At 46.6% G+C, this 22,433-nt stretch overlaps 1 protein-coding gene across 1 annotated transcript in view; it reads left to right on the top strand.

Annotated features, from left to right (window-relative positions):
• Nucleotides 1-789: 789 nt before the first annotated feature.
• Nucleotides 790-22,433, top strand: part of LOC139420423 (zinc finger E-box-binding homeobox 1-like) — a 67,702-nt gene continuing 46,058 nt past the window's right edge. The window contains exon 1 of the mRNA XM_071170534.1: nt 790-863. Coding sequence (XP_071026635.1) covers nt 806-863 — 58 coding nt within the window. The 5' untranslated portion in view covers nt 790-805. The remainder of the gene's footprint in view (nt 864-22,433) is intronic.

Raw genomic sequence — 22,433 nt, 5'->3', positions numbered from 1 at the left:
TGTTTCCGCTTCACAATAACAGCACTTACAGTTGACCAGGGCAATTCTAGCAGGGCAGATATTTGACAAACTGACTTGTTGGAAAAATGACGTCCTATGATGGTGCCACGTTGATAGTCATTAAGCTCTTCAGTAAGGCCATTCTACTGCCAATGTTTGTCTATGGAGATTGCATTGCTGTGTGCTCGATTTTATACACCTGTCAGCGACGGGTGTAGCTGAAATAGCCAAATCCACTATTTTGAAGGAGTGTCCACATACTTTTGTATATATAGTGTACATGTGGTCGTATACAAATGTAAGCTAGGTTTGAAATGATTGTGTTTGGGCTTCTTGCGGCCAAATGGGCAGTCTACAAATTATTTGTAAATATGTTCTGGCCCCCCGACCATTCACTCAAGAAATCTAGTTGATGATCCCTGCTCTAGAGCTGTGACAATGTCTGTCATCATGCATCGGTATAGGCTCTACTAGGTTGAGTATGTTTTAACCATAAGGGTCTTAATCAATTATCTGTAGATTCCCGTAATGATATGGCCCCAACCATACCAGAAACTCAGAATAAAATCTTTATATTTTTTTCAAAATATAATCATGTATAAATGGTGCGATGATCAGAAAGAACGCATAGTGTAGGAGTTTAAGATTGGCGGGTCCTACGGTTTAGGAGGTGTAGAAGGTAATGTCGTAAAGCAGAGTGTCGTAAACCAGGTGCAGGGAGGGGAGGTGAAGCAGAGGGAGGAGGGGGAGTGGGGGCGAAAGAGGAGGTGACTCTCCAACAGCATTTAGACACAGCGAAAGGATCATGGCGGATGGCCCCAGGTGTAAGCGCAGAAAGCAGGCGAATCCGAGGAGGAATAACGGTAAGTAAAACTACTCCAATTTCCTTCTTTTTCTGTGGTGAAGTGGACTAGAATGAGTTCTATCGAATTCTCGATTCTCCGAAGACTTTGGGACCCCCGGAGTTGCGTTTTTAGTGGGTCAAAGTGCTGGAAAGTAGCAAGTAAGCGCACAATTATAGCCCTCTGTGGTGTACCGTTATACCTGGCTCGCGACTCTCCCACCGCCTAGCGGTTGAGTGCACCACCCTGGACCGTTATACGCACCTAATCTCGTCCCTGCACTCGCTTTTGTTCCCCGTTCAGTCCCTTTTCGATTTGATTTAAATCCTCTTTTCGTATTTTTTTGAGTTTTCAACTTGATAGCTTGTTTCACCTTCTCTCGCCTTCAATTTGGATAGCTTTCTAAAACCGGTGTCTGGGAATATAACCTTACCTGGTTGTTTTTTGCGGACCACGGTAGTTTGTCACCTTCTTTATCAATATAGAAAATAGATTGATGTTCTGAATCGGAAATGAGTGAATATGTGTAAAAGTTCTATTTCCTCAATGCACTTTGGAGAAACTGAACTGTTTCTGTCGCTTTTCTATTCGTTTCACGCACGGTAGCAGGTTGCGCGAGCCTTGATTAGGACACTTGCTACATCGTGGGCTCTGGCCCACCATCCATGCATTAGGAAATGTTTTTAATGTGAAAAGTGTACTGTTCTGCTGCTTGATCATCTATTCAAATGCATGCCGTTGTGTTAGGTAGGCTACACGCTACTTTCTGTCTTATTTTTCGTTGTAAATCATGTGTAGTGGAGATGCACGCTTTCTCACCATTGACAATGGCAAGTGTGCATTAAAAGAACATTCGAAAAGTTATTGCTACGATAAGTAGACAATATGTCGAATAAGATAAGGTTGTTATATAATTAATCAACAGAAATGCAAATGACCGTCGAGCTAAAAAAAAAAAACGTTGTTTCTGTAGCATGCATTGTTGGGTAATGTTTTAGAGACTGGGAAGGGTAGCTCACGCGCTGTGCGTGTGAACAAGGCACAGCCTATATAAGGAATGTGCGTTTACATCCACAGTCGCGCGCTGGGAATTCAGATTTTATAGGTTTGTGTGCCGCGGGAGCGAAACTTGCAGTTGGAACCAACCTGTTCATCCATTGTTTTTTTATTAGATACATCATTTTTTGTTGTTTTTGTTTGTGTTTGTGTTTGTGTTTGCGGTTAAAAAGGCTGCACTGTAGGATTGGCTGGGTAGCCAGTGCGTTTTCTCCGAATCGTTTTTTTTCTCCGTCAGTAATTTAATTCATGTCATAGTGAAGTGCTTTATCTGTAAATTATATTAAAACCGACTTGCAAAGATCATACTATTCGGGGTTGCTTGTCAATCCGTTATGCTTTTTTTGTAAACCCATATCATGTGTTCTCGTGTTATTTCGTTATTACTTAGTGACTTTTGTTTCACCATCAGAGGTGGGCGTTTTTTACGCATAGGAATAATGTTTGTTTTGTAGGCTGTTAGTATAGGTTTTCTGAAAAAAAGAAGATATTTTATCCTGACGACATGCGTAGCCTATAGCCTCATGCAAGTAGTCAGCAGCGCAAGTGTTCGAGCCACCCAGCGGAGCCTGCGGGAATATAAGGACATGTTTACTTGATCTGGAAAACGGGGCTTTGGTGTTTCTAAACACCCCTCTGTCAAAACAAACTTAAAATCTAATTGCTGGTGACTGAATACGCTGAATTAGAGAAGGAATCGTCTCACTGGAATCTGTCTTCCAAAGCAGTGGAGAGCGGCCTCTGTGCCGTGCGCTGCAGCAAATGGCAACTTGTGCAGGTAGAAAAGGCAACGGGTGTCTGTAGGCGCGGCATGCTGTCATCGTGTCAATTTGTTGTGATTTTTTGTCATGGAGGACTCGCTTGTTGTGCTTACTGTCATTGTTTGTCATTTTATAATATAAACCTAGGATATTTCTTGTGTGCCTTGTCTCTTTGCCACGGTGTTGATCACAGATCCGTGCATGCCATCATGCCAGTGCTCGGTTGACAACCGTGAATTTGTGCTTTCACACTTTATAGCGGAGTTGTTGTAGCGTGTATTTGCGGCTCATTCATGGTCCGTGGTGAATATTTACTGCATTCGAGTCACCTCAGAGAAATAAAGACGCACCTGGTAGGTGCTGACAGATGATACAATTTGTACACGGTTTAATATGAGTCATTTATATACAATTCTAGAAAATAATTCAAACGTATTATTTATTGACATTTTTGCATAATTTGTTTTCCTTTTTACACTTTATTTTAATTTCTTCACTTATTTTCCATTTTGTGTAAATTACATGTCACTGTAGTGTTGCCCATTTGATGTTCATGTAAAAAATAAACTGAGTTAGCCTATGTTTTATTCCTTATGTTATCTAATTTAGCATACACACTGCTTACCTCAACTGTGTTATGCTGGGTGTTCAGCCTAAAAATGGGTTCCCAGGTAAAAAGAAACCCCCTTTTAGAGGGGTAGTGATTTGATTGCTTTGGGACAGGACAGGACAGGACAGGGGGGCGATCTGGCAGTTACTGAAACCAAAAGGTGCTTGTCTTACTGGGCCTGGAGCTGGGCCTGACAGAGCAGAGCAAGCTGAGATCAAGGTGAGCCCCGTCACAGCTGTAAACATGGAGGTGCTAACAGCCGGCCAAGCAGGCAGGACAACAGGTGTTTGCAATCTGTGGGACACTGTCTCCACTGGCTTCCTTGGTCACTTCTATCCTGACCAGGACTAGTCCAGATCCCATCAGGAATAGCAGCAACCATTCCCCGGAATGGTCATTTAACACCGCAATTTGGGAATAGAGGAATGCGGCCCGGTATTAACATTCTTAGCAAAAATAAACAGTCACTCTTGGCCTGTCTTTGTAAACGTGTGAAAGTGGAGGTTATAGGGCCTTCATTTCAAAGGAACTTTCCATATAGGTATTTATTTGAATTGATCAAAGGGTTCACTCTCTCTCTCTCTCTCCCTCTCTCTCTCTCTCTCTCTCTCTCTCTCTCTCTCTCTCTCCCTCTCTCTCTCTCTCTCTCTCTCTCTCACTTAATCATCCTACAGAAGAGGAAGAATGGGTCTGTGGGTCTATGTTTGGCTTCCGTAAAGCTGTGTGATGTAGTACAGGATGTTTATTTGGCTGGTAAAACTATAATTAGTGCGCTGGACTAATTTTTGCCCCTAAATAATATTGAATGGAACCACACGCTGTAAAGTTGTGTGAGAACAATAAAGAAACACTGTGGTTGAGCTACAGTTCTTAAGAAAATAAGATGTTTTGGCCATTCCAAAGGCTTCAGGGGGAGAGGGGTTTTAAAAGCCATCTGTTTTAAAAGCCATCTGTTAACATTTAAAAGGTCTACCCCTGGTGAGTGGAGTTTAGCAGAAGAGGACATTTTCATTTATCAGTTCTTTAACTTTTGAACAACTTCCTCTGCTGCATATGAAAGTGCCAAGTCAGAGGAACGTCCCCCGCCCCCTCGTCTCCTCACCCCTCCTCACCTCCCCCAGTCCTTTATTCCGGGGGAAGACACAGTATCCAGGGGTGCTTTTGCTTACCCCCTGACCTAGGCACCCATGTGTGCCTCCACTATGACTTCACTTCCCCCCCCCCTGTGCCATTGTTGGGTCCCTTCCAGCATGTCCAATTGTGTTTGTGTTTAAGTCCCTTCAATGAAAGGATCCCGAGGGGTATAAAAGCATGGGGGTTGGCTCTGGACTTTAGTCTCCTCCCCGTGCTCCCTCGACCCCTCCCTCCCTCCATCCCCCTGACCAGTACAACCCCTCTGTCCTGTTGAGTTTGGTAGGGGAGGGAGGAGGGAAAGGGAGGAGGGAGGGATAAGGGGGGGGCGGGCGTGAGAGCTGGCAGGGAGGGATGACAGTGAGGTGCTGCTGGAGAGGAGAGCCAGTGGGAAGGAAGGTGGACACTCACTCACTCTGTCAAACACAACTGATCGCTCCCTTTACATGAGAATAGTCTGAGTGTTTCCAATGGAAAGGAGTGCAAAGGATTCATTTTGGGTAGTGAGGCAAAGTAAGAAGTAAGATATGACAAGTTAACGACAAATCTCTAGTCGAGGAACTGTCTTTACAGACCTCTTGAGGTTTGAATAGGCCCAATCGTGTTTTCTTCTTTTGTCATTTTTATGTTTCTCCACACGTTTTAAAATGTTTGATATGAAATTCTAATCTCTACACCGCTCAATGCACCATGTCACACATTTCAATGATTTCCCAGCAGACAATTCTGTTTGTGCTCATAATCTGATGCTACTCAAACCCTTTCCCACTGTTGTTGAGGCAGCTTAATGATTAGCAAGCTCCTATAGAGGTATTGCATTACCCTATAAAAATGTGCTTTCTCTTTCCTTAGAAAAGCAGTTTTAAACCCCAAGTCAGTTTTACTAACCCCCTTAACTACGCTTGGATGTCCTTTATTGGGGTTGTGTGTGGGATGAATGCTTAAATGAACCATTGTGTGTTAAAGCTTTGGTTGGAGGAAAGCCTGAGGAGAAAGAGCCTAGTTACCTTTGCAGCCTGCTCGCTCTACCACATACACTGTCAGTGGAGGAAGAAAAGGCCCATTGAGTGGGGCCGGCGTGGGGAAGGAGAGGCCTTTTCACACTCTGCTTGTGGGAAACTTCTCCCCCATACTGGGCATGGCTATTTGCATATGACCCATTCTCTTCCCAGAGACCCCAGTACTGACAGAGGAATCCGTGGAAAGCTCTGAGAATTCATCACAATCTCCCTCAGTCTCACGACACGACACTCAGGTTTTTGCGTTTGCGTTTTTTTGTTGTTGGATACCCCAGCCTTTCTTTTTTTTTTATTTTCGGAAATGTGTTTTGTCCGTGTCATGCTCACTTTTTGCTGAAGGTTTGTCTATGCCTCCTGACTATCATTTTGTGTTGTGTTTTTCCTGTGTGTAGTCTAAGCCCTGTATTTAGTGTTAAACTGAGGCTACGTCCCATAACGTGCTCCAGCAGCCAGCAGGAGTTCCTCCCTATACAGATAGGGCCCACGACGGAGCTGCGTGACTGGGCAGCCTGGGTTGGACGTGCTGGGGGGGGGGGGGGGGGGGGGGCGTGCGGGGGCCAAGGCTGACATAATGAATGAGGAGGCATGAGGGATGGAGTGTCAATAATGTTGTTGAAAGGACAGAAATATCCTGGAGTTGTTCAGTTGGGGGGTTGGCGGGGGAAGAGGGGGGAGGTTGGGTGTGTAGAGGGGGAGACTATACACGTCAGGCCCAAGTGAACTGAACAAAATCATGACGTGGGGGCGCTCAGAAAGAGCAAGAGGAAGAGCGGGCCCCAGCATAGGCTCTCGTTCTAGCTGGATCAGGAGCCTTCCTCAGTGGCTCAGATCCAACCAGGGGACTGAGTATACAAACTTCTAGATGGAATCTGCCGTACAGGGGAAACAGCGCCTCTGTCCGCCCAACAGCTGTTGTTATTGGTTTTGGTTTTGTTTCGTTGACGTAGCAGAGGTGGGGAGCGTAGGGGGAGCGTCGCACATCAGGGTAACAAATCAATCGCAGTGCATATGCTGCTGTTCTATCGCACGTGCAATGATGTCAGAGGGAAAAAAACAGTGTTCGTTGTTGGCAGTAACTTCTTTGTTGTTGTAACATCGCAAACGGACGTGGCGGTTTCGCCATTGTCCCTCAAGCAATGGAAAAAACTTGTTGATTTGACCAATGGAACTTCTGCATGTAGTGTGTGCGCTCAGCTGTTTACAATACAATGGGCTTACAGTATCCGTATCCAGCACTGGGACTAGAGAACACTTTAGTGTGTTGTTGTGACCATACAGGAAGTGCCTCCAACCTACACTCTCCTCCTCTTCCTCTCCCCATTACTGACTCCCCAGAGTGAGTCATAGACAGACAGGTGTGTTGGTGAGATGACCTCACCCAGCCCACAGCGTCACAATTTCTGTGTCGATTCGAGAGGGCAAGAAATGAAATGCCTTCCTCTCTTCATCTCGCTCTCTCCTTATCGCTCCTCCCTCGCTCTCTGTTCTTACATGGATATTGAGACAGGTGCGATAAAAATAAGTCTAAAAACAAATAGTGTCTACTCCTCCCTCTCTCTCTCTCTCTCTCTCTCTCTCATTATTCCATTCCTCCTACCGATACCATATTACATAGAAACAGGTGGGAGTTGAAATGATAGTCTGAAACGAAATAAAGCTTCTACTCCTCCCTCTCTTTCTCTACCTGTCCCATAGACCCCGCCATGTGGGAGCTGAAATGATAGTGTCCCGTTGTGTATAGCTTATAGCCGGGGGAGATGGCAGCTCCAGGATCAGTTGGTGACATGTCTTTTTGAATAATGTGTTTTGTGGCTGCTCTTTAGGCTGGACTAGTCATGTTGAGAGTTGACAGTGACCCTACTGTCTGTTGCCTCAGCCTCCCCTCTCCTCCGTCTTCTCCTCTTATCCCCCCTGTTCCTCTGTGTCTGCTGCTTCATCCTCTCTTCCCTCTCCCTCCTTCTCGCTCCCCTCTCACGCGATCGCATCTCTCCTTCACCTGCCCCCCCCCTCCTACTCTCATATTGCCTCAGCCTCCTCTCTCCTCCCTCTCCTCCTCTCCTCCCCTGTTTCTCAGTGGAGCGGTTAATGAAAGGTCTGTGTTAACAATAGACAGGCAGCAGGCGCTGAGCCGCCAGCCCCGATCATGCCAGTTTGTGTTTGGGCCACAAACTCATCAGTGGAATCTTTGTTCCTCACCTTTAACCTGACAATTCATTCTCAGTTTCCCTGAAAAGCATGACAGTACAAAGCCAATGGAGCAATATGGTGACTTTATGCTGACAGATCGTAACGTTTCTTGTGGTGCGTCTTTTTGAGTCACTTATCATTGCTTATCATTATTACCCCCTGGCCTGCATGTACTATAGCTGTGATGATATCAGGCAAGACAGGCATTGGCCGGGGTCAGAAGTAGTACACTGTATAGAGAATACCGTGCTATTTGGGACTCAGCCCAGAGGGACGTGTGTGTCCAAGAGCCATCCTAATGATCTGAAAATGTTGACAGAGACTAAAACGGCTCCTGTGATGTCCCTATCCCCGGGCCACAGTTAGTGACTTACACAGGGGCCACGCAGTCAAGTAGCTAGCTAGCACACTGCTTTAACAGAAACCCTAGTCGCCTTGTTTATTAGTCAGGCAGAGAGGAGAGGAGGGAGGCAACGTTGAATGTCAGAGTCTGTAGACATCACAACACACAGGAGTAATGAGAGAGCGAGACAGAGAGAGAACGAGAGAGGTAGTAGCCTGAAAACAGAGCGTGGTAGGGAGGGGAATGGGACAGGCTGGAGGCTTGAGACAAGCGTATTGTCCACAGCATCGTCCCTGGACCCAGCGTCACTGAGCATATGCAGCTGAGCTGGCCTGGCCCTGCTAGTGCAACAGAGATACAGTGAGTGAATCGTATTGTTTCAGCAGAGCTCAGTCTGAGACAGGAGCGCTCTCACATTTAGTCATCGAGGCTTCCGCCCAAATGGCAAGATTTTCCCTATAACGTGCACTGGTATGAGCCCCTACTGGCCCTGGTCAAAAGTGGTGTACTTAGGCCTAATATGGAATAGGGTGCCATTTGGGACACATCCCTGGGTGATGAATGAGTTTGGCCTGTTAAACAGCTTTATAAACGGTTTATTCCCCTAGCCGTTACACCGCCACCCCATATGCTGCTTCCCCTGATGTCATTGTTCTGTGTGTTAAGTACACGTCTCTGGGGAGTTGGTGAGCTGTAAGCACATCTCTTTGGTGTTTTTTTGCTCTTCATTGCTTACTGTCCTCATTTGATCAGGTTTCTGTGTGTCTAGCTACCTACCAATACTCACCTGATGTCATTGACTCTAGACTAGAGCAAAGTACACCTACCTACTGTAGCTACCTCTCCAAGCTCCACCCCTCGGGCTCTCTGTCAACTCTGGGAGCAGAGAACCCTGATCGAACCACTGACTACCCTTTTGACCTGTCCGCCTCTCTGTTATCGCTCAGGTGTTTGGCCTCAGCCTCGCTACACACGCTTCATCCACAGAGTCGGGGTGGAAGGGAGAGAAGGAGTACAAACGTGGTCGCTATAGCCAGACAGTCCCACATCTGTCCTCCTCTTAGCCGTAATGACGTCATCCTTGCCCGCTCATTACTCAGGCACCGAGCTTCCTGTCCCGCTCACACAGAGGGAGAGCCAATGAACCGTGGGTTTTAATTGATCATGTTTAGAGTCATATGACACCATTAATTAGTGCTTGTAGTTGTTTGTGTGTTTGTTTGTTGTTTCCTGCTGCCGGCTCGTGGTGTGTTCTAAACAGAGGACCAGGCATCATTAGGCGTCTCATCTGTTAGCCGCGCGCCACTGAGCTAACATCACATTATTTTGTAGCCTGGCACTGGTGGTGCGCTACCCCTCTCTCTCTCTCTCTCTCTCTGTCTGTCTGTGTCTCTCGCTCTTCTTTCTCTCTCTGTCCTTCTTTCTCTCTCTCGCTTTCTCTTTCTTTCTATCTCTCTGGCAGCTGCCAGGGTTCTCCCACTCCAACATGAGCAGGTGCTGCAGGCATGTAGGAACTCACTACAGCGCTCATAAATAACACCTGACAGAAGTATGAGAGAGAGAGAGAGAGAGAGAGAGAGAGAGAGAGAGAGAGAGAGAGAGAGAGAGAGAGAGAGAGAGAGAGAGAGAGAGAGAGAGCGAGAGAGAGAGAGAGAGAGAGAGAGAAAACGAGATTTAAAGTTTCCTCTGGCATGAGAGCTATATCAAGGAGAGCAGGGCGTGATTCATGGTCAGCTCTGTTCCTCAGACACCTGCAGAAGGAGATGCTGCTGTTAACCGGGAGCAATGTGAATGAAGTGGCTGCCTACCCTGCCTGCCCTTCTCAAATGTATTTGTTCACCACCTCCACTCCCTTTCTTCTACCAACGACCCATTAAAAATGTAGCCCACACTTTCATGCCACATCAAATTAGTTAAAAAAATACATTACACAGACAGAGGGTATTGTCATTGAGGTATCTTTTTCTGCAATTAAGAACCGAAGAGCTTCTGAACAACGCTAATTGTCCGGCACCCTAAAAGCAAATGAAGTGGTCAAACAGGAATTAAATTTCATGCACACTTTAATAATCTCTCACAATTATGAACTTGTACCGCAAAGAAATCAAATAAAAATGATATGCAAGGACATGTGTTTTTAGCCTAGGCTACTTCAAATCTTCAGTCTGTCTTTAGCCACTTCAGGACAACTATCGATCACTCGTTCAATCAATCATTTCTCTGATTGGCTAACCTATGAACAAAACCAGGAAGTCTGTAAGATTACCCAGGATGCAACCTGAGCAGTCTTTATAAAAAATGGTGGATAAATGAAGGTAGTTCACTCAGGCCGGTCTACTTAAGGGGGTGGCTCTCCCATAGACACCAATGTGATAGCAGCTAGGTCTGGTCTACTACTAGTTCATTGACTTCCATTGAAACAGAAGAAATTAGGGAGTGGAATGTCTCACTTCCTCTTCTGTCTCTGGTCTTTATCTCTGTCAAAACAACAGTGTTCCTTGCCTGGGTTGCGCCCAAAATGGCACCCTTTTCCATATATAATATACATAATATACATATATATAGTACACTACCACTTTTGACCAGAACCATATCTGCCCTGATCAAAAGTAGTACACTGTATAGGGAATATGGTGCCATTTAGGATGCAGCCTTGGTCTGGTCCTAATCAGCTAAAGGCAGCATTCCCAGCCCCTGTGGAAAGCAAGGGACCTATTTAAGGCTTCTTGTTGGAGGTTGGAAACAACATAAAATACGGGTTAGGAGGACTAGCTGTGCTGCCATATAGTTTTAAAAGCTCTGTGAACTTAGCAGAAGAAAACAACTTCTGTGAGAACAGTATCAAAATGTTAGTTGCGTCAATTGAGGGAAATAGCTGCAGACACAGGTTTTATGAAAGAGGTCTGACTCTGGCCACACACGGTATCGAGCTGCCGTCTGTAACCTCCGCCTCTCACCTGGTGTGCTGACGAAAGATGGTTGGTTTTTATTTGGTGGGGAAAGCTTGTCATCGTTTGTTTGATAGGAAATGGTCCATTAACCCTGTCACCCATTGCTTTATCAAGCCAAATTCTTAACCATTCAAAATGACACAATGTGTCCCATCCTCCTTTCTTTTGAGTGTGTGCCTCTGGCATCAAACATTTCCCCAACACCAACCTGCTTTCAATACAAAATGACCCGGTCCTTATTCTGCCATCTATGCTAACTGCCCTCATTCACTGTAGCGCCCTCCTGACTTCTAAACAGGGCTATAAAGACGCTTCATTCAACCAGTAAAAAGCCCCCCTGCCCAATGTGTGTGTGTGTGTGTACCCCCCTGCCCAGTGTGACTGTGGCCTTCCTTGTTCTAGTGCCAGGATGTAGCCAGTCTTCCTTGGCATCGTTGCCATCGTGGCACCATGTACAATCCACTGATAATATATCTGTGTTATGTAGGGTTAATCCTATATTATAGGATGTTGTTACTGTATGTAGTGTTAAGTCTATTCTACACTGAAAAGAGAAAGGTTCTAAAAATGGTTCTTCCTCAGCTCTTACGGTTCCTTGGAGAACTCTTGCCCGATAAAGGACCCTTTGAGTTAAGTGTGGGGTTCTTGGCGTGGCATCTATGGTTCTTCAGAATTCTAAAAGGTTCTGGAAATGTATGGAAGCCTGCAGATGTGTCCCTTTCATAGCACACAGTAAATTGGCCAGTGTTAACTAGTGTTGAATTTTCAGTGTAACATTACTAGTGTTGATTCGAGAGTTAAAAGAACACTGTAAAGAGTTAAAGGTGCTACACATAGGATTTTTAAAGAATGTTTGCATTGTAGTGGAATAGTGGAATGATAGTGGAATGATCGTGTGTCACAGTATTACTTACCCACCAGTGTTGTGATTGGCTGTGATATTCACCTATTGATTTCTCCCGCTGGAGCAGCGTCTCTTGTCAAACTAAGCTGTTCTGACTTTGTGGCTGTGTTATGGAAATTGTTCTTATCTTTTCCTGGTTGCTAAAATTCTCCACTGTTCTCTCAATTTCAGTTTATGTGAGGACAAGCACTGGATAGTGTAAGGAATCATTGTACCATCTAAATCGCTTTGAAATATATTTTCGGTAACAAAAATATATTGTTTTTACAGCTGTTTAAAGTCATTTTTTCTGATCCTAGATCTGTGCCTGTATGGTCAACTTCACCTCTGGAGTGTAGAAACACCAAGGGTCCATATTCACAAAGCGTCTCAGAGTAGGAGTGCTGATTTAGGGTCCGCTACTCCCTCTTATTTATTATGCAAAGGCTAAACTGACCCTAGATCAGCACTCCCAGGCCTGAGAGGAGAGGCGAGTCAGGGTTAGTGGGAGCTCACTTCCTGTTGTTGACGCTGCCGTAACCTGTGTCGGGTGAACAAGGTGATGGGTGCTGCTATGAGATTACCCGAGAAAGTCACATGGTCTGTCTGCGCGCGCGTGTGTGTGTGTGTGTGTGTGTGTGTGTGTGTGTGTGTGTGTGTGTGTGTGTGTGTGTGTGTGTGTGTGTGTGTGTGTGTGTGTGTGTGTGTGTGAGAGAGCGAGAGAGAGAGAGAGATCTGGTTTGCTATGCATTCCTGACCTCCACCTGAATGATGACCTATGAACAAACTGTTTTTTTTTTCTGAGGCCACATGCCTCGCGCCTGCCACCCAGCCCAGCAGACCTGGGGGGCTGTTACTACCAGAGGTTTGGACCACGGCTGCACCTCAGTAAAACGGGAAGGTATTTGGCCTTCACCAGACTCTCTGGAATGGATACACAGATTTATTTCCTGTGAGCACTTTGTTACATTATCCACTAATGTGAAATAACATCGTAACTGAAATAATAGAATGCTTTGCTTGATCAGATTCACATAATTATCCATCCAAGACTCAGTCAGATTGCATTTCTCTATCTATATTCATTTAAATCTTGCAATAGAAATGATTACGTAATGTTATTTTCCCCCAAATGGAAACGTCCTAATATGGTAAAGGCCATGGTAAGGTTTAGCATGGAGGACACTGACTTCCCACTTAGGCCTTAATTCCCTGAGTCAAGCCACCCCCATGTCCTCCCCCTGGCTGGCTAATTTAAAGCAGTGCCTTCTTAATCGAATGCCTGTCTAATAAATCAATTAGATCAAGAGGAATCTCCTAACTCTGGCTGGCCTGTGGGAACAGAACATCTCGGCAGGGAGAGAGAACGTTGCTACGCCCTTCTGGAGTCAGAGCTGAAGGAATCTTACTGTATCCCCTCTATCAGGAGACACGGAATGAGTTGTCAATCACTTCTAGAATTGGAACTAAAGGAATCTTACCTAGCTACAGTATTCTCTGATTGTATCAGCGGTCACAGAATGAGTCGTAATTCAATCAACTCCACATAGCGGTATTTATAGCCTATGCATACCATACGAGGGCCCCTTTAAACCTCTGAAAATCAGGATACTTTTTTAAGGTAGCAGTTCCTGTAGCATGTTCTCAAAAGGAAGTGTTTCTTTTTGCATTAACTGGGGGAAGAGGACCTGCTAATGCAAGTCTCTTGTAGGATTAGAATAATGTACAATTATGAAGATTATGCATTGCACCCCAATTGTATGTGCTGTTGTAGATTATGAGTATTTTGAGATAAATATTTAGTCATACTCCTGCCCTATAGTCCTATACCTGGACTGCTAATCTAATCTAGAGATGCATATTAAAGGCCCACTACAGTCAAACATGTGAGTTTTATATATATTTCCACACTATGAGGTTGGAATAATACTGTGAAGTTGTGAGAATAATGATAAAGCCCAGTTAGTGTAAGAGTTATTTGAAAAGACTGCCTGAAATTTCACCCTGTTTTGGTGGGATGGAGTATTGGCCTGCATGGATTTAATGTGTGTGTTAGACAAAATAATTGCTACTGCATCGCAAGGCTCTCATGTCGGGAGTGATCTGTTCATGTCTGTGTGCGACGTGTGCATGCACAAACACACACATGCACAAACACCTCCCTTCGCTCATGCGTGGCTGATAATTACAGCGTCATAGCACCCCTACGTTAGAAAACACAACAACAATGTGACTAGACAGATAATTATATTTGGGATGAAGCTATGGTCTGGCTTCCCCCTAAATAATGCCTGTGACTCAGCATCCCGATTTCCTGTTGAAAAGAGAGAAAATAACCTCCAGAGATGTATTTATTAAGTCCTGCTTCCTCTCAGTGACAGGCCTGTCTCTCCTAGACCTCCCCCTCTCACCCTGCTCTGCTGTAGGCCTCCTCTCCCCTGGACCTCCCCCTCTCAACCACTCACCTGGCTGTAACCAGGGAGGTTTTGACCTCCTCCTCTCAACCACTCACCTTGCTGGAAGCAGGGAGGTTTTGACCCCCTCTCAACCACTCACCTTGCTGTAACCAGGGAGGTTTTGACCTCCTCCTCCCAACCACTCACCTTGCTGTAACCAGGGCGGTTTTGACCTCCTCCTCCCAACCACTCACCTTGCTGTAACCAGGGAGGTTTTGACCTCCTCCTCCCAACCACTCACCTTGCTGTAACCAGGGAGGTTTTGACCTCCTCCTCTCAACCACTCACCTTGCTGTAACCATGGAGGTTTTGACCTCCTCCTCCCAACCACTCACCTTGCTGTAACCATGGAGGTTTTGACCTCCTCCTCACAACCACTCACCTTGCTGTAACCAGGGAGGTTTTGACCTCCCCCTCTCAACCACTCACCTTGCTGTAACCAGGGAGGTTTTGACCTCCCCCTCTCGACCACTCACCTTGCTGTAACCAGGGAGGTTTTGACCTCCTCCTCCCAACCACTCACCTTGCTGTAACCAGGGAGGTTTTGACCTCCTCTCAACCACTCACCTAATTGTAACCAGGGAGGTTTTGACCTCCCCCTCTCGACCACTCACCTTGCTTTTTTTGGTAGTATGTGTTGTGAGATTTTAGGCTGGTGAGAAAGGGAATGTTACGTGGATGTAGTGGGTGTGTTTAAGTGGACACACATGTAGTATCTCAACCTCCAGATGTCCTCCAGAAAGGCAATGTGTGGGCTGTGCCCTTTACCTAAGAGATACACACCATGTGTGGCAGTGTGTGCTTACAGTATGTGTTTGTTTGTTGATGTGTGTGTGTATTTTATATCTGTGTGTGTGTGTGTGTGTGTGTGTGTGTGTGTGTGTGTGTGTGTGTGTGTGTGTGTGTGTGTGTGTGTGTGTGTGTGATACTCACCTTTTGCCCGAGTCTGTCCCGAGCTTGTTTATCCCCAAGGGCGCCTCTTTGTAAAGCAGAGGAGGTTTAATCATCTCACTGACACATGTCCTCGTTATCACCCTAGATTAATGAGCTCGCCATTAATGAAAAAAAAGCAGGAGTTGCTAACCTCCCTCCTCCCTCTCTCCTCCACATGTTTAACACCAGCCCGGAGGAGAGAGGGAAAGAATGGAGGAGGCGGAGAGAGAGAGAGATAACAGGGGTTAAAGAGAGCGAGATGCCGTAGAGAGAGAGAGAGGGAGGAGAGAGGGGGAGTAAGAAGATGATGCTTAGCTCTCCCCAGGGGGGATGACATCACTCTGAGGGAGGTATGATGTCTATCAGCTCTGTTTATTATCCATGAGAGAGAGGGTGTGTCTGTGTATTACTAGGCCTTACTGAGAGGGTGTGTCTGTGTATTACTAGGCCTTACTGAGAGGGTGTGTCTGTGTATTACTAGACCTTACTGAGAGGGTGTGTCTGTGTATTACTAGATCTTACTGAGAGGGTGTGTCTGTGTATTACTAGGCCTTACTGAGAGGGTGTGTCTGTGTATTACTAGGCCTTACTGAGAGGGTGTGTCTGTGTATTACTAGGCCTTACTGAGAGGGTGTGTCTGTGTATTACTAGGCCTTACTGAGAGGGTGTGTCTGTGTATTACTAGGCCTTACTGAGAGGGTGTGTCTGTGTATTACTAGGCCTTACTGAGAGGGTGTGTCTGTGTATTACTAGGCCTTACTGAGAGGGTGTGTCTGTGTATTACTAGGCCTTACTGAGAGGGTGTGTCTGTGTATTACTAGGCCTTACTGAGAGGGTGTGTCTGTGTATTACTAGGCCTTACTGAGAGGGTGTGTCTGTGTATTGCTAGGCCTTACTGAGAGGGTGTGTCTGTGTATTACTAGGCCTTACTGAGAGGGTGTGTCTGTGTATTACTAGGCCTTACTGAGAGGGTGTGTCTGTGTATTACTAGGTCTTACTGAGAGGGTGTGTCTGTGTATTACTAGGCCTTACTGAGAGGGTGTGTCTGTGTATTACTAGGCCTTACTGAGAGGGTGTGTCTGTGTATTACTAGGCCTTACTGAGAGGGTGTGTCTGTGTATTACTAGGCCTTACTGAGAGGGTGTGTCTGTGTATTACTAGGTCTTACTGAGAGGGTGTGTCTGTGTATTACTAGGTCTTACTGAGAGGGTGTGTCTGTGTATTACTAGGTCTTACTGAGAGGGTGTGTCTGTGTATTACTAGGCCTTACCTAGAGGGTGTGTCTGTGTATTACTAGGCCTTACTGAGAGGGTGTGTCTGTGTATTACTAGGCCTTACTGAGAGGGTGTGTCTGTGTATTACTAGGCCTTACTGAGAGGGTGTGTCTGTGTATTACTAGGCCTTACTGAGAGGGTGTGTCTGTGTATTACTAGGCCTTACTGAGAGGGTGTGTCTGTGTATTACTAGGTCTTACTGAGAGGGTGTGTCTGTGTATTACTAGGCCTTACTGAGAGGGTGTGTCTGTGTATTACTAGGCCTTACTGAGAGGGTGTGTCTGTGTATTACTAGGTCTTACTGAGAGGGTGTGTCTGTGTATTAGTAGGCCTTACTGAGAGGGTGTGTCTGTGTATTACTAGGCCTTACTGAGAGGGTGTGTCTGTGTATTACTAGGTCTTACTGAGAGGGTGTGTCTGTGTATTACTAGGTCTTACTGAGAGGGTGTGTCTGTGTATTACTAGGCCTTACTGAGAGGGTGTGTCTGTGTATTACTAGGCCTTACTGAGAGGGTGTGTCTGTGTATTACTAGGCCTTACTGAGAGGGTGTGTCTGTGTATTACTAGGCCTTACTGAGAGGGTGTGTCTGTGTATTACTAGGCCTTACTGAGAGGGTGTGTCTGTGTATTACTAGGCCTTACTGAGAGGGTGTGTCTGTGTATTACTAGGCCTTACTGAGAGGGTGTGTCTGTGTATTACTAGGCCTTACTGAGAGGTTGTGTCTGTGTATTACTAGGCCTTACTGAGAGGGTGTGTCTGTGTATTACTAGGCCTTACTGAGAGGGTGTGTCTGTGTATTACCAGGCCTTACTGAGAGGGTGTGTCTGTGTATTACTAGGCCTTACTGTCTGTTTGTCTGGACACAAGCCTCCAATCTCTCTTTGTATTCAGCCATATCTCTCTCTCTCTCTCTCTCTCTCTCTCTCTCTCTCTCTCTCTCTCTCTCTCTCTCTCTCTCTCTCTCTCTCTCTCTCTCTCTCTCTCTCTCTCTCTCTCTCTCTCTCTCTCTCTCTCTCTCTCTCTCTCTCTCTCTCTCTCTCTCTCTCTTTCTTTCAGTAATGTTGAATGAAAATCCTATTCGCCTTTTGCTTTATGTATCTAGTGTGCTGATGGCTGAGTGAGGTTTCCTATGTGACAAAGCCGGTGTGATGACAGATAAGGACTGAATCCCAAATGGCACCGTATTCACTATATAGTGCACTAGTTTTGACCAAAACCATATGGCCCCGGGTCAAAGGTATTGCTCTATGTAGGGACTAGGGTGCCATTTGAGAAGCAGGCAAAGCCAGTGGGTTGATGGATAAAGGTGTGGATGAGACAAGGAGAGACGGGTGGCAGGTGCAGCTAACGGGGAGTGTAATCATCAGATACCAGAAACCAGCAACAGGAAATCCAGGTTGTCGTGGCAACCTGGCGTTATTGATTAAGTGGTCATCTCTGAGCTCATGCTGCAGCAAGGGACCCGGGTGGAGATGCTGGCAGACTGCGTCCTTTTACAAGCAGAGGATAGGGGATCAGGAGGAGTGATGCACTGCTCTCTGTCTCTGGAGAGGGGCTAACAAAAAGGTTTACTTCTGTGGACTTAGGCCCTAGTCTTCTCCCTCTCTTACTCGTCTTTCTTTCTTTCTCTTTCTTTCTTTCTTTCTTTCTTTCTTTCTTTCTGTCCCTATCTCCCCTCTCTCTCTCTATCTCTCTCTCTCGCTTGCTTTCTCTCCTCTCCCTCTCTTGCTCTTTCTCTCCTCCTTCCCTTCCCTTCCCTCTCTCTCCTTTCTCTCCCTCCCTCCCTCCCTTCGTCCCTCCCTTCCTCCCTCGCCCTCCTTGCTTCTCTCCAGTCTGTGTGTCTCTATATAAGGCTGTGTACTGAGACGTTTCATTGGGTGTTTCCACAGCATTAACTCACATGGTTCAGTCTGATTTATGGGGCTGTGGCAGACAAGGACAGTTTGCTTTTCCATTTTACTAGAACCACTCGACCAGACCAGCCCTGCCCTGCATGATCCCAGTGATTTAGGGCCATTGCTGTAAATGCACTGATCTCTATGTAGCCTGTAGGTTATTGCCTATATTCATAATTAGCTGATGCCGGTGTATATTTAGAATCTTTCACCGTTTGGCTGACTTGACTTGATATTCTTGTGGTATCTTCTTTCAGTGTACGCCAGATCTTCTCCCCTCTCTCAGGACAGGCTCACTGGTCATCTCGCCCAATCCCAAATCCCTACCAGATGTCTCTCTTCTCGCACTGTCAACACCCAGTGCTTTGGTCACACCTGGCTCTGGCTGTGGAGTCCTGGGCTATCGAACACTAAGACAGTGTCTAATGGAGGAATGATGCAGCCTGCAATTCTCTGCCAGATAACAGCTGGGCAGAAGCCTGAGGTAACATGAGGGAACAATGAGGAGGAGGGTTAAACCCCCTCTAGACTGCCCTGGGAATCCAGGGTTCTCCTCCTCTCTCGCTCTCTTTCCTTTTCTTAACTAGGTATAAATGGGTCTTCCCTGTTGGGGAGTTTGACTTACAATACCTGGGGTGTTGAGGCTTTCTCTCCGTTAGGGAGAGTTTCATCCTACGTAGGCAGACTCCGTGATCGTGCGTGGGCTCGCATGGAAATTGAATCTAACGAGGCAGAGGCACTCCCTTATGACCCACTCAATAGAGGGGACTTCCTGCTCGCCTTAACACAGGCCTACTGTGATGATCACAAGGGATGCAGCCCATCTTTCTGATGTATCCCCCCTTCAGGGGTTAGAGAAGATAGCAGCACAAGCTCCCCCTGGTCAGGAGTGGTCTCTCTCTCCTCACACCCCCTCCAGTCACACCAGACTAGAAAACAGAGCAGCTCTCTGTGCCGGGTTCCTCTGTGTGACTCTGTCCTGTTAACCCATGACTGCTGAACTGACTACCAGCCCCCCAATACAGTCAGTCTCACAACAACGCTGAGAGATGGGTGTGATGGCTGGGTGAAAATCACCCCGATGAGTCACTCACTTCTGGAATGACTGGAGAGGTGAGTCATCGGCAGAGTGGCCCCTAGAGAATGGAGCCACAGCAACACCTGAAGGGGCTACAGCAATGTAAACAGAGACCTCTGTCTGTCTCCTGCACCACACTGTAGATGCTTGTGAGTGTGCATGGGGAATGTACCGTTGTTGTCCATTCTGAGCTCAGTAGCACAGCCCTGTTTAATGATGCTATGTGTGACTCAGCGATCATTAGATGTAGGCAGCCAGACCGCATTCTCCTGAAGGCTAGAGAGGAAGCCAGCCAGTCGGGGCTCGGTGTAAATGGTCAGGGCGTCCGAGCACCGCAGTTTAGCCAGTGTGTCGTTTCCCATTAACCCGGGCCAGGCCTGAGTGACAAGGTAGACAGCTGCACCTACGCGGGGTACCATTTAGCCACAGTGGTCTTTGTCACAGACGAAGAGATTCTGCCTTACACGTTCATTTATAAAGTATGCAACTCATCTGTCTGTTTTATCGATGAGTCCGTGTGACTTGGTGTGGAAGCTGTGTGTGTGTGTGTGTGTGTACGTGTCTCCCAGAAATCCCCAGCGGAGGTTCCTAGAGGAATGGAACTGAGAACGTCTGGGTTGTGGCTGTGAGAGAGGGTGTGAGGGTCCAGTCTGCCCAGTCACTCATTCCCCAGAGAGAGAGAGAGAGAGGGAAGAGCGAGAGAGAGAGAAGAGAGGGAGAAGCCGTGTTACTGCTCTGGAATGTAAACAGGGGAGCTAAATAAGCTGCTATGTGGGGCGGAGGAGTGCTCTGGGGAGAGAGAGAGAGAGAGAGGGGGGGGGGTAAATTGAAATTGAATTGAGAGAGAGGAGAGGGACAGAGAAGGAGAGAGAGAGAGTTTACTGTACATTTTTATTGTTTATTTCACTTTTGTTTATCATCTCGTTCACTTGCTTTGGCAATGTTAACATGTGTTTCCCATGCCAATAAAGCCCTTAAATTGAATTGAATTGAGAGAGGGTGGGGGAGAGAGAAACTGGAGCCCAGGGAGCTGCTTCAGACCGGTGACTGAACCTGAGCACTAGAGGACTGAATATAGATATACAGAGGAACAGCGGGGAGCTCCAACAAGCTGCCCCCTTCCCTCCTCTAAACACCTTATCCACACCCTAAAATAAGATGCTCTGACAGGCATGTGACACCTTGCCTTGTGACACCTTGCCTTGTGACACCTTGCCATGTGACACCTTGTCACGTGACACCTTGTCTTGCGACACCTTGTCTTGTGAAACTGGCCCCACAAGTTCTCAAATACTCTCACCCCTTTGAAGTACCTTAATGTTAAAGCAAGTTCCCCAAAGATGATAAGTGACAGTAGTTTATATATCTTCCGTCAACGGGAGCAGAGGAATACCCTTGCCGATGATTAACCTTGCCTGAGACATGAAGACTTTGTCACCCTTTAGTTCAGCGGGCTAATACAGTCTGATGATAGCGCTGGCTGGTTGGGCTTCAGAAGCAGTAGGCCCGGCATTACAATGTAGCCAGAGGTGAGGTTACTCTGCCGCCAGTGATGTCACAGGGAGAATCTCAAATGCATACTCCTCGCGTCCTCTGTTCCCTCCTCCTTCTCAAAACCCATTGGAAGAGAAGGTCAGAGGGGAGGGGCCTCTGTCTTTCTCCAAAGGAACAGAGGTGTTTTTTCTTTCCTTTTCTGTCCTCTTCCCCCTTTTCTTCCTTTCTTCGGTTGCCCTTTCCACGTGGAGCTCTTTTTATTCCTTCTCAAGGTAGATCATAGACAAAGGAGAACAAATTATAGGGCCTAGACCCAATGTCAACAAGCGCCCGCGCCCGGCCTCTCTTTTCGGAAGGGCATTCTCTTGTAAAGGTTCCTATTTGTCCATGGTTCCTTTAGAAATGGTTCCCTGCTCCAGTCTGCTGTACCAATTTGTCTTCTGTTCTGTTCCATTCATTCACCTTTAGATTTTAAGTTTTTCAGGACGTTGAAAAGTTGTCCCTTTAAAGAGTCATTTCTCTGCTTCAGTTCGTTGTACCATCAAACTATGTTCTGTTCTGTTCTATTCCATCCGTGCCGTGTCGGAGGTGATAAACACTACTGTCAGACCTGTAGGTGTCTGAGACGTCATCCTTTATTCATCCCCATTATAACAGCAGGAGAATTGCCGTTGCCAGTTGTTGCTGTACCCCTCTCCTTTAGACAGGAACATGCCCACAGAGAAGTACATTATTGATATGTGCTGAGTGGAGGAGGATGAGGATAGGAAGGGAGGATGAAATATGCATCACGGTGGTTCTCTTAGGGCCCCACTGAGTCGTGTTGGGGACAGTTGGGCCATATGCTGCCGAGGGCCCCAGTGGACACTAGTGGTAGACGACAGAGTTTTTACCACAGCTGGAGAGAGCCAGGCAATCTCCTCCCAACTCCCATCCCAACATGCACTATGCATGACTTGGCATGCACGCACATTTCAGGCACTGATGGACAAATTTGACATCTTTGAACTAATTAGGCCTACGGGTACAAGAAACAATGTCTTCTTTATTCAGCTTACAACTGGATCAGCTAAATCGTTTCAATCGGCATGACGCCCCTGTCTGGTGATGGCGGACAGTAGTGTGTCTGTGTCTATTGGCCTTTCAGACCAAAAGGTTTCATACCTTATATGATGTACCAGGCAGCATCCCCTTCCTACCCAGTAGTTACATGTGCCACAGGGGACTGCTAAAGAGAGAGATAAAGACAGAGAGAGAAAAATGTAGATGGGGGGGGGGGGGGGGGGGGGAGTGCTTGGCCAGCGATTCTTCCTGAGCGGCTGACTGGCTGCTGGAATTCACGAGGTAAATTGAATCAGCACTTCCTGTGGACTCACTGCTAGCTACGCTGATGGTGTCAGCGTGATATCCATCCCCTCTCTCTCTCTCTCTTTAACTCACTCTCCTCCCCCCTCTTCTCTCCCCCTCCTCTTCCTGCCCATTGGTTTAATAGGATAGTGGTTTCAGGAATGAGGGGAAA

Source organism: Oncorhynchus clarkii, chromosome 11 (genome assembly GCF_045791955.1).
Source record: "Oncorhynchus clarkii lewisi isolate Uvic-CL-2024 chromosome 11, UVic_Ocla_1.0, whole genome shotgun sequence".
Classification (NCBI taxonomy): Eukaryota; Metazoa; Chordata; class Actinopteri; order Salmoniformes; family Salmonidae; genus Oncorhynchus; species Oncorhynchus clarkii.
Note: the sequence above shows the minus strand (reverse complement) of the source record. Positions and strands in the feature narration are given on the sequence as shown.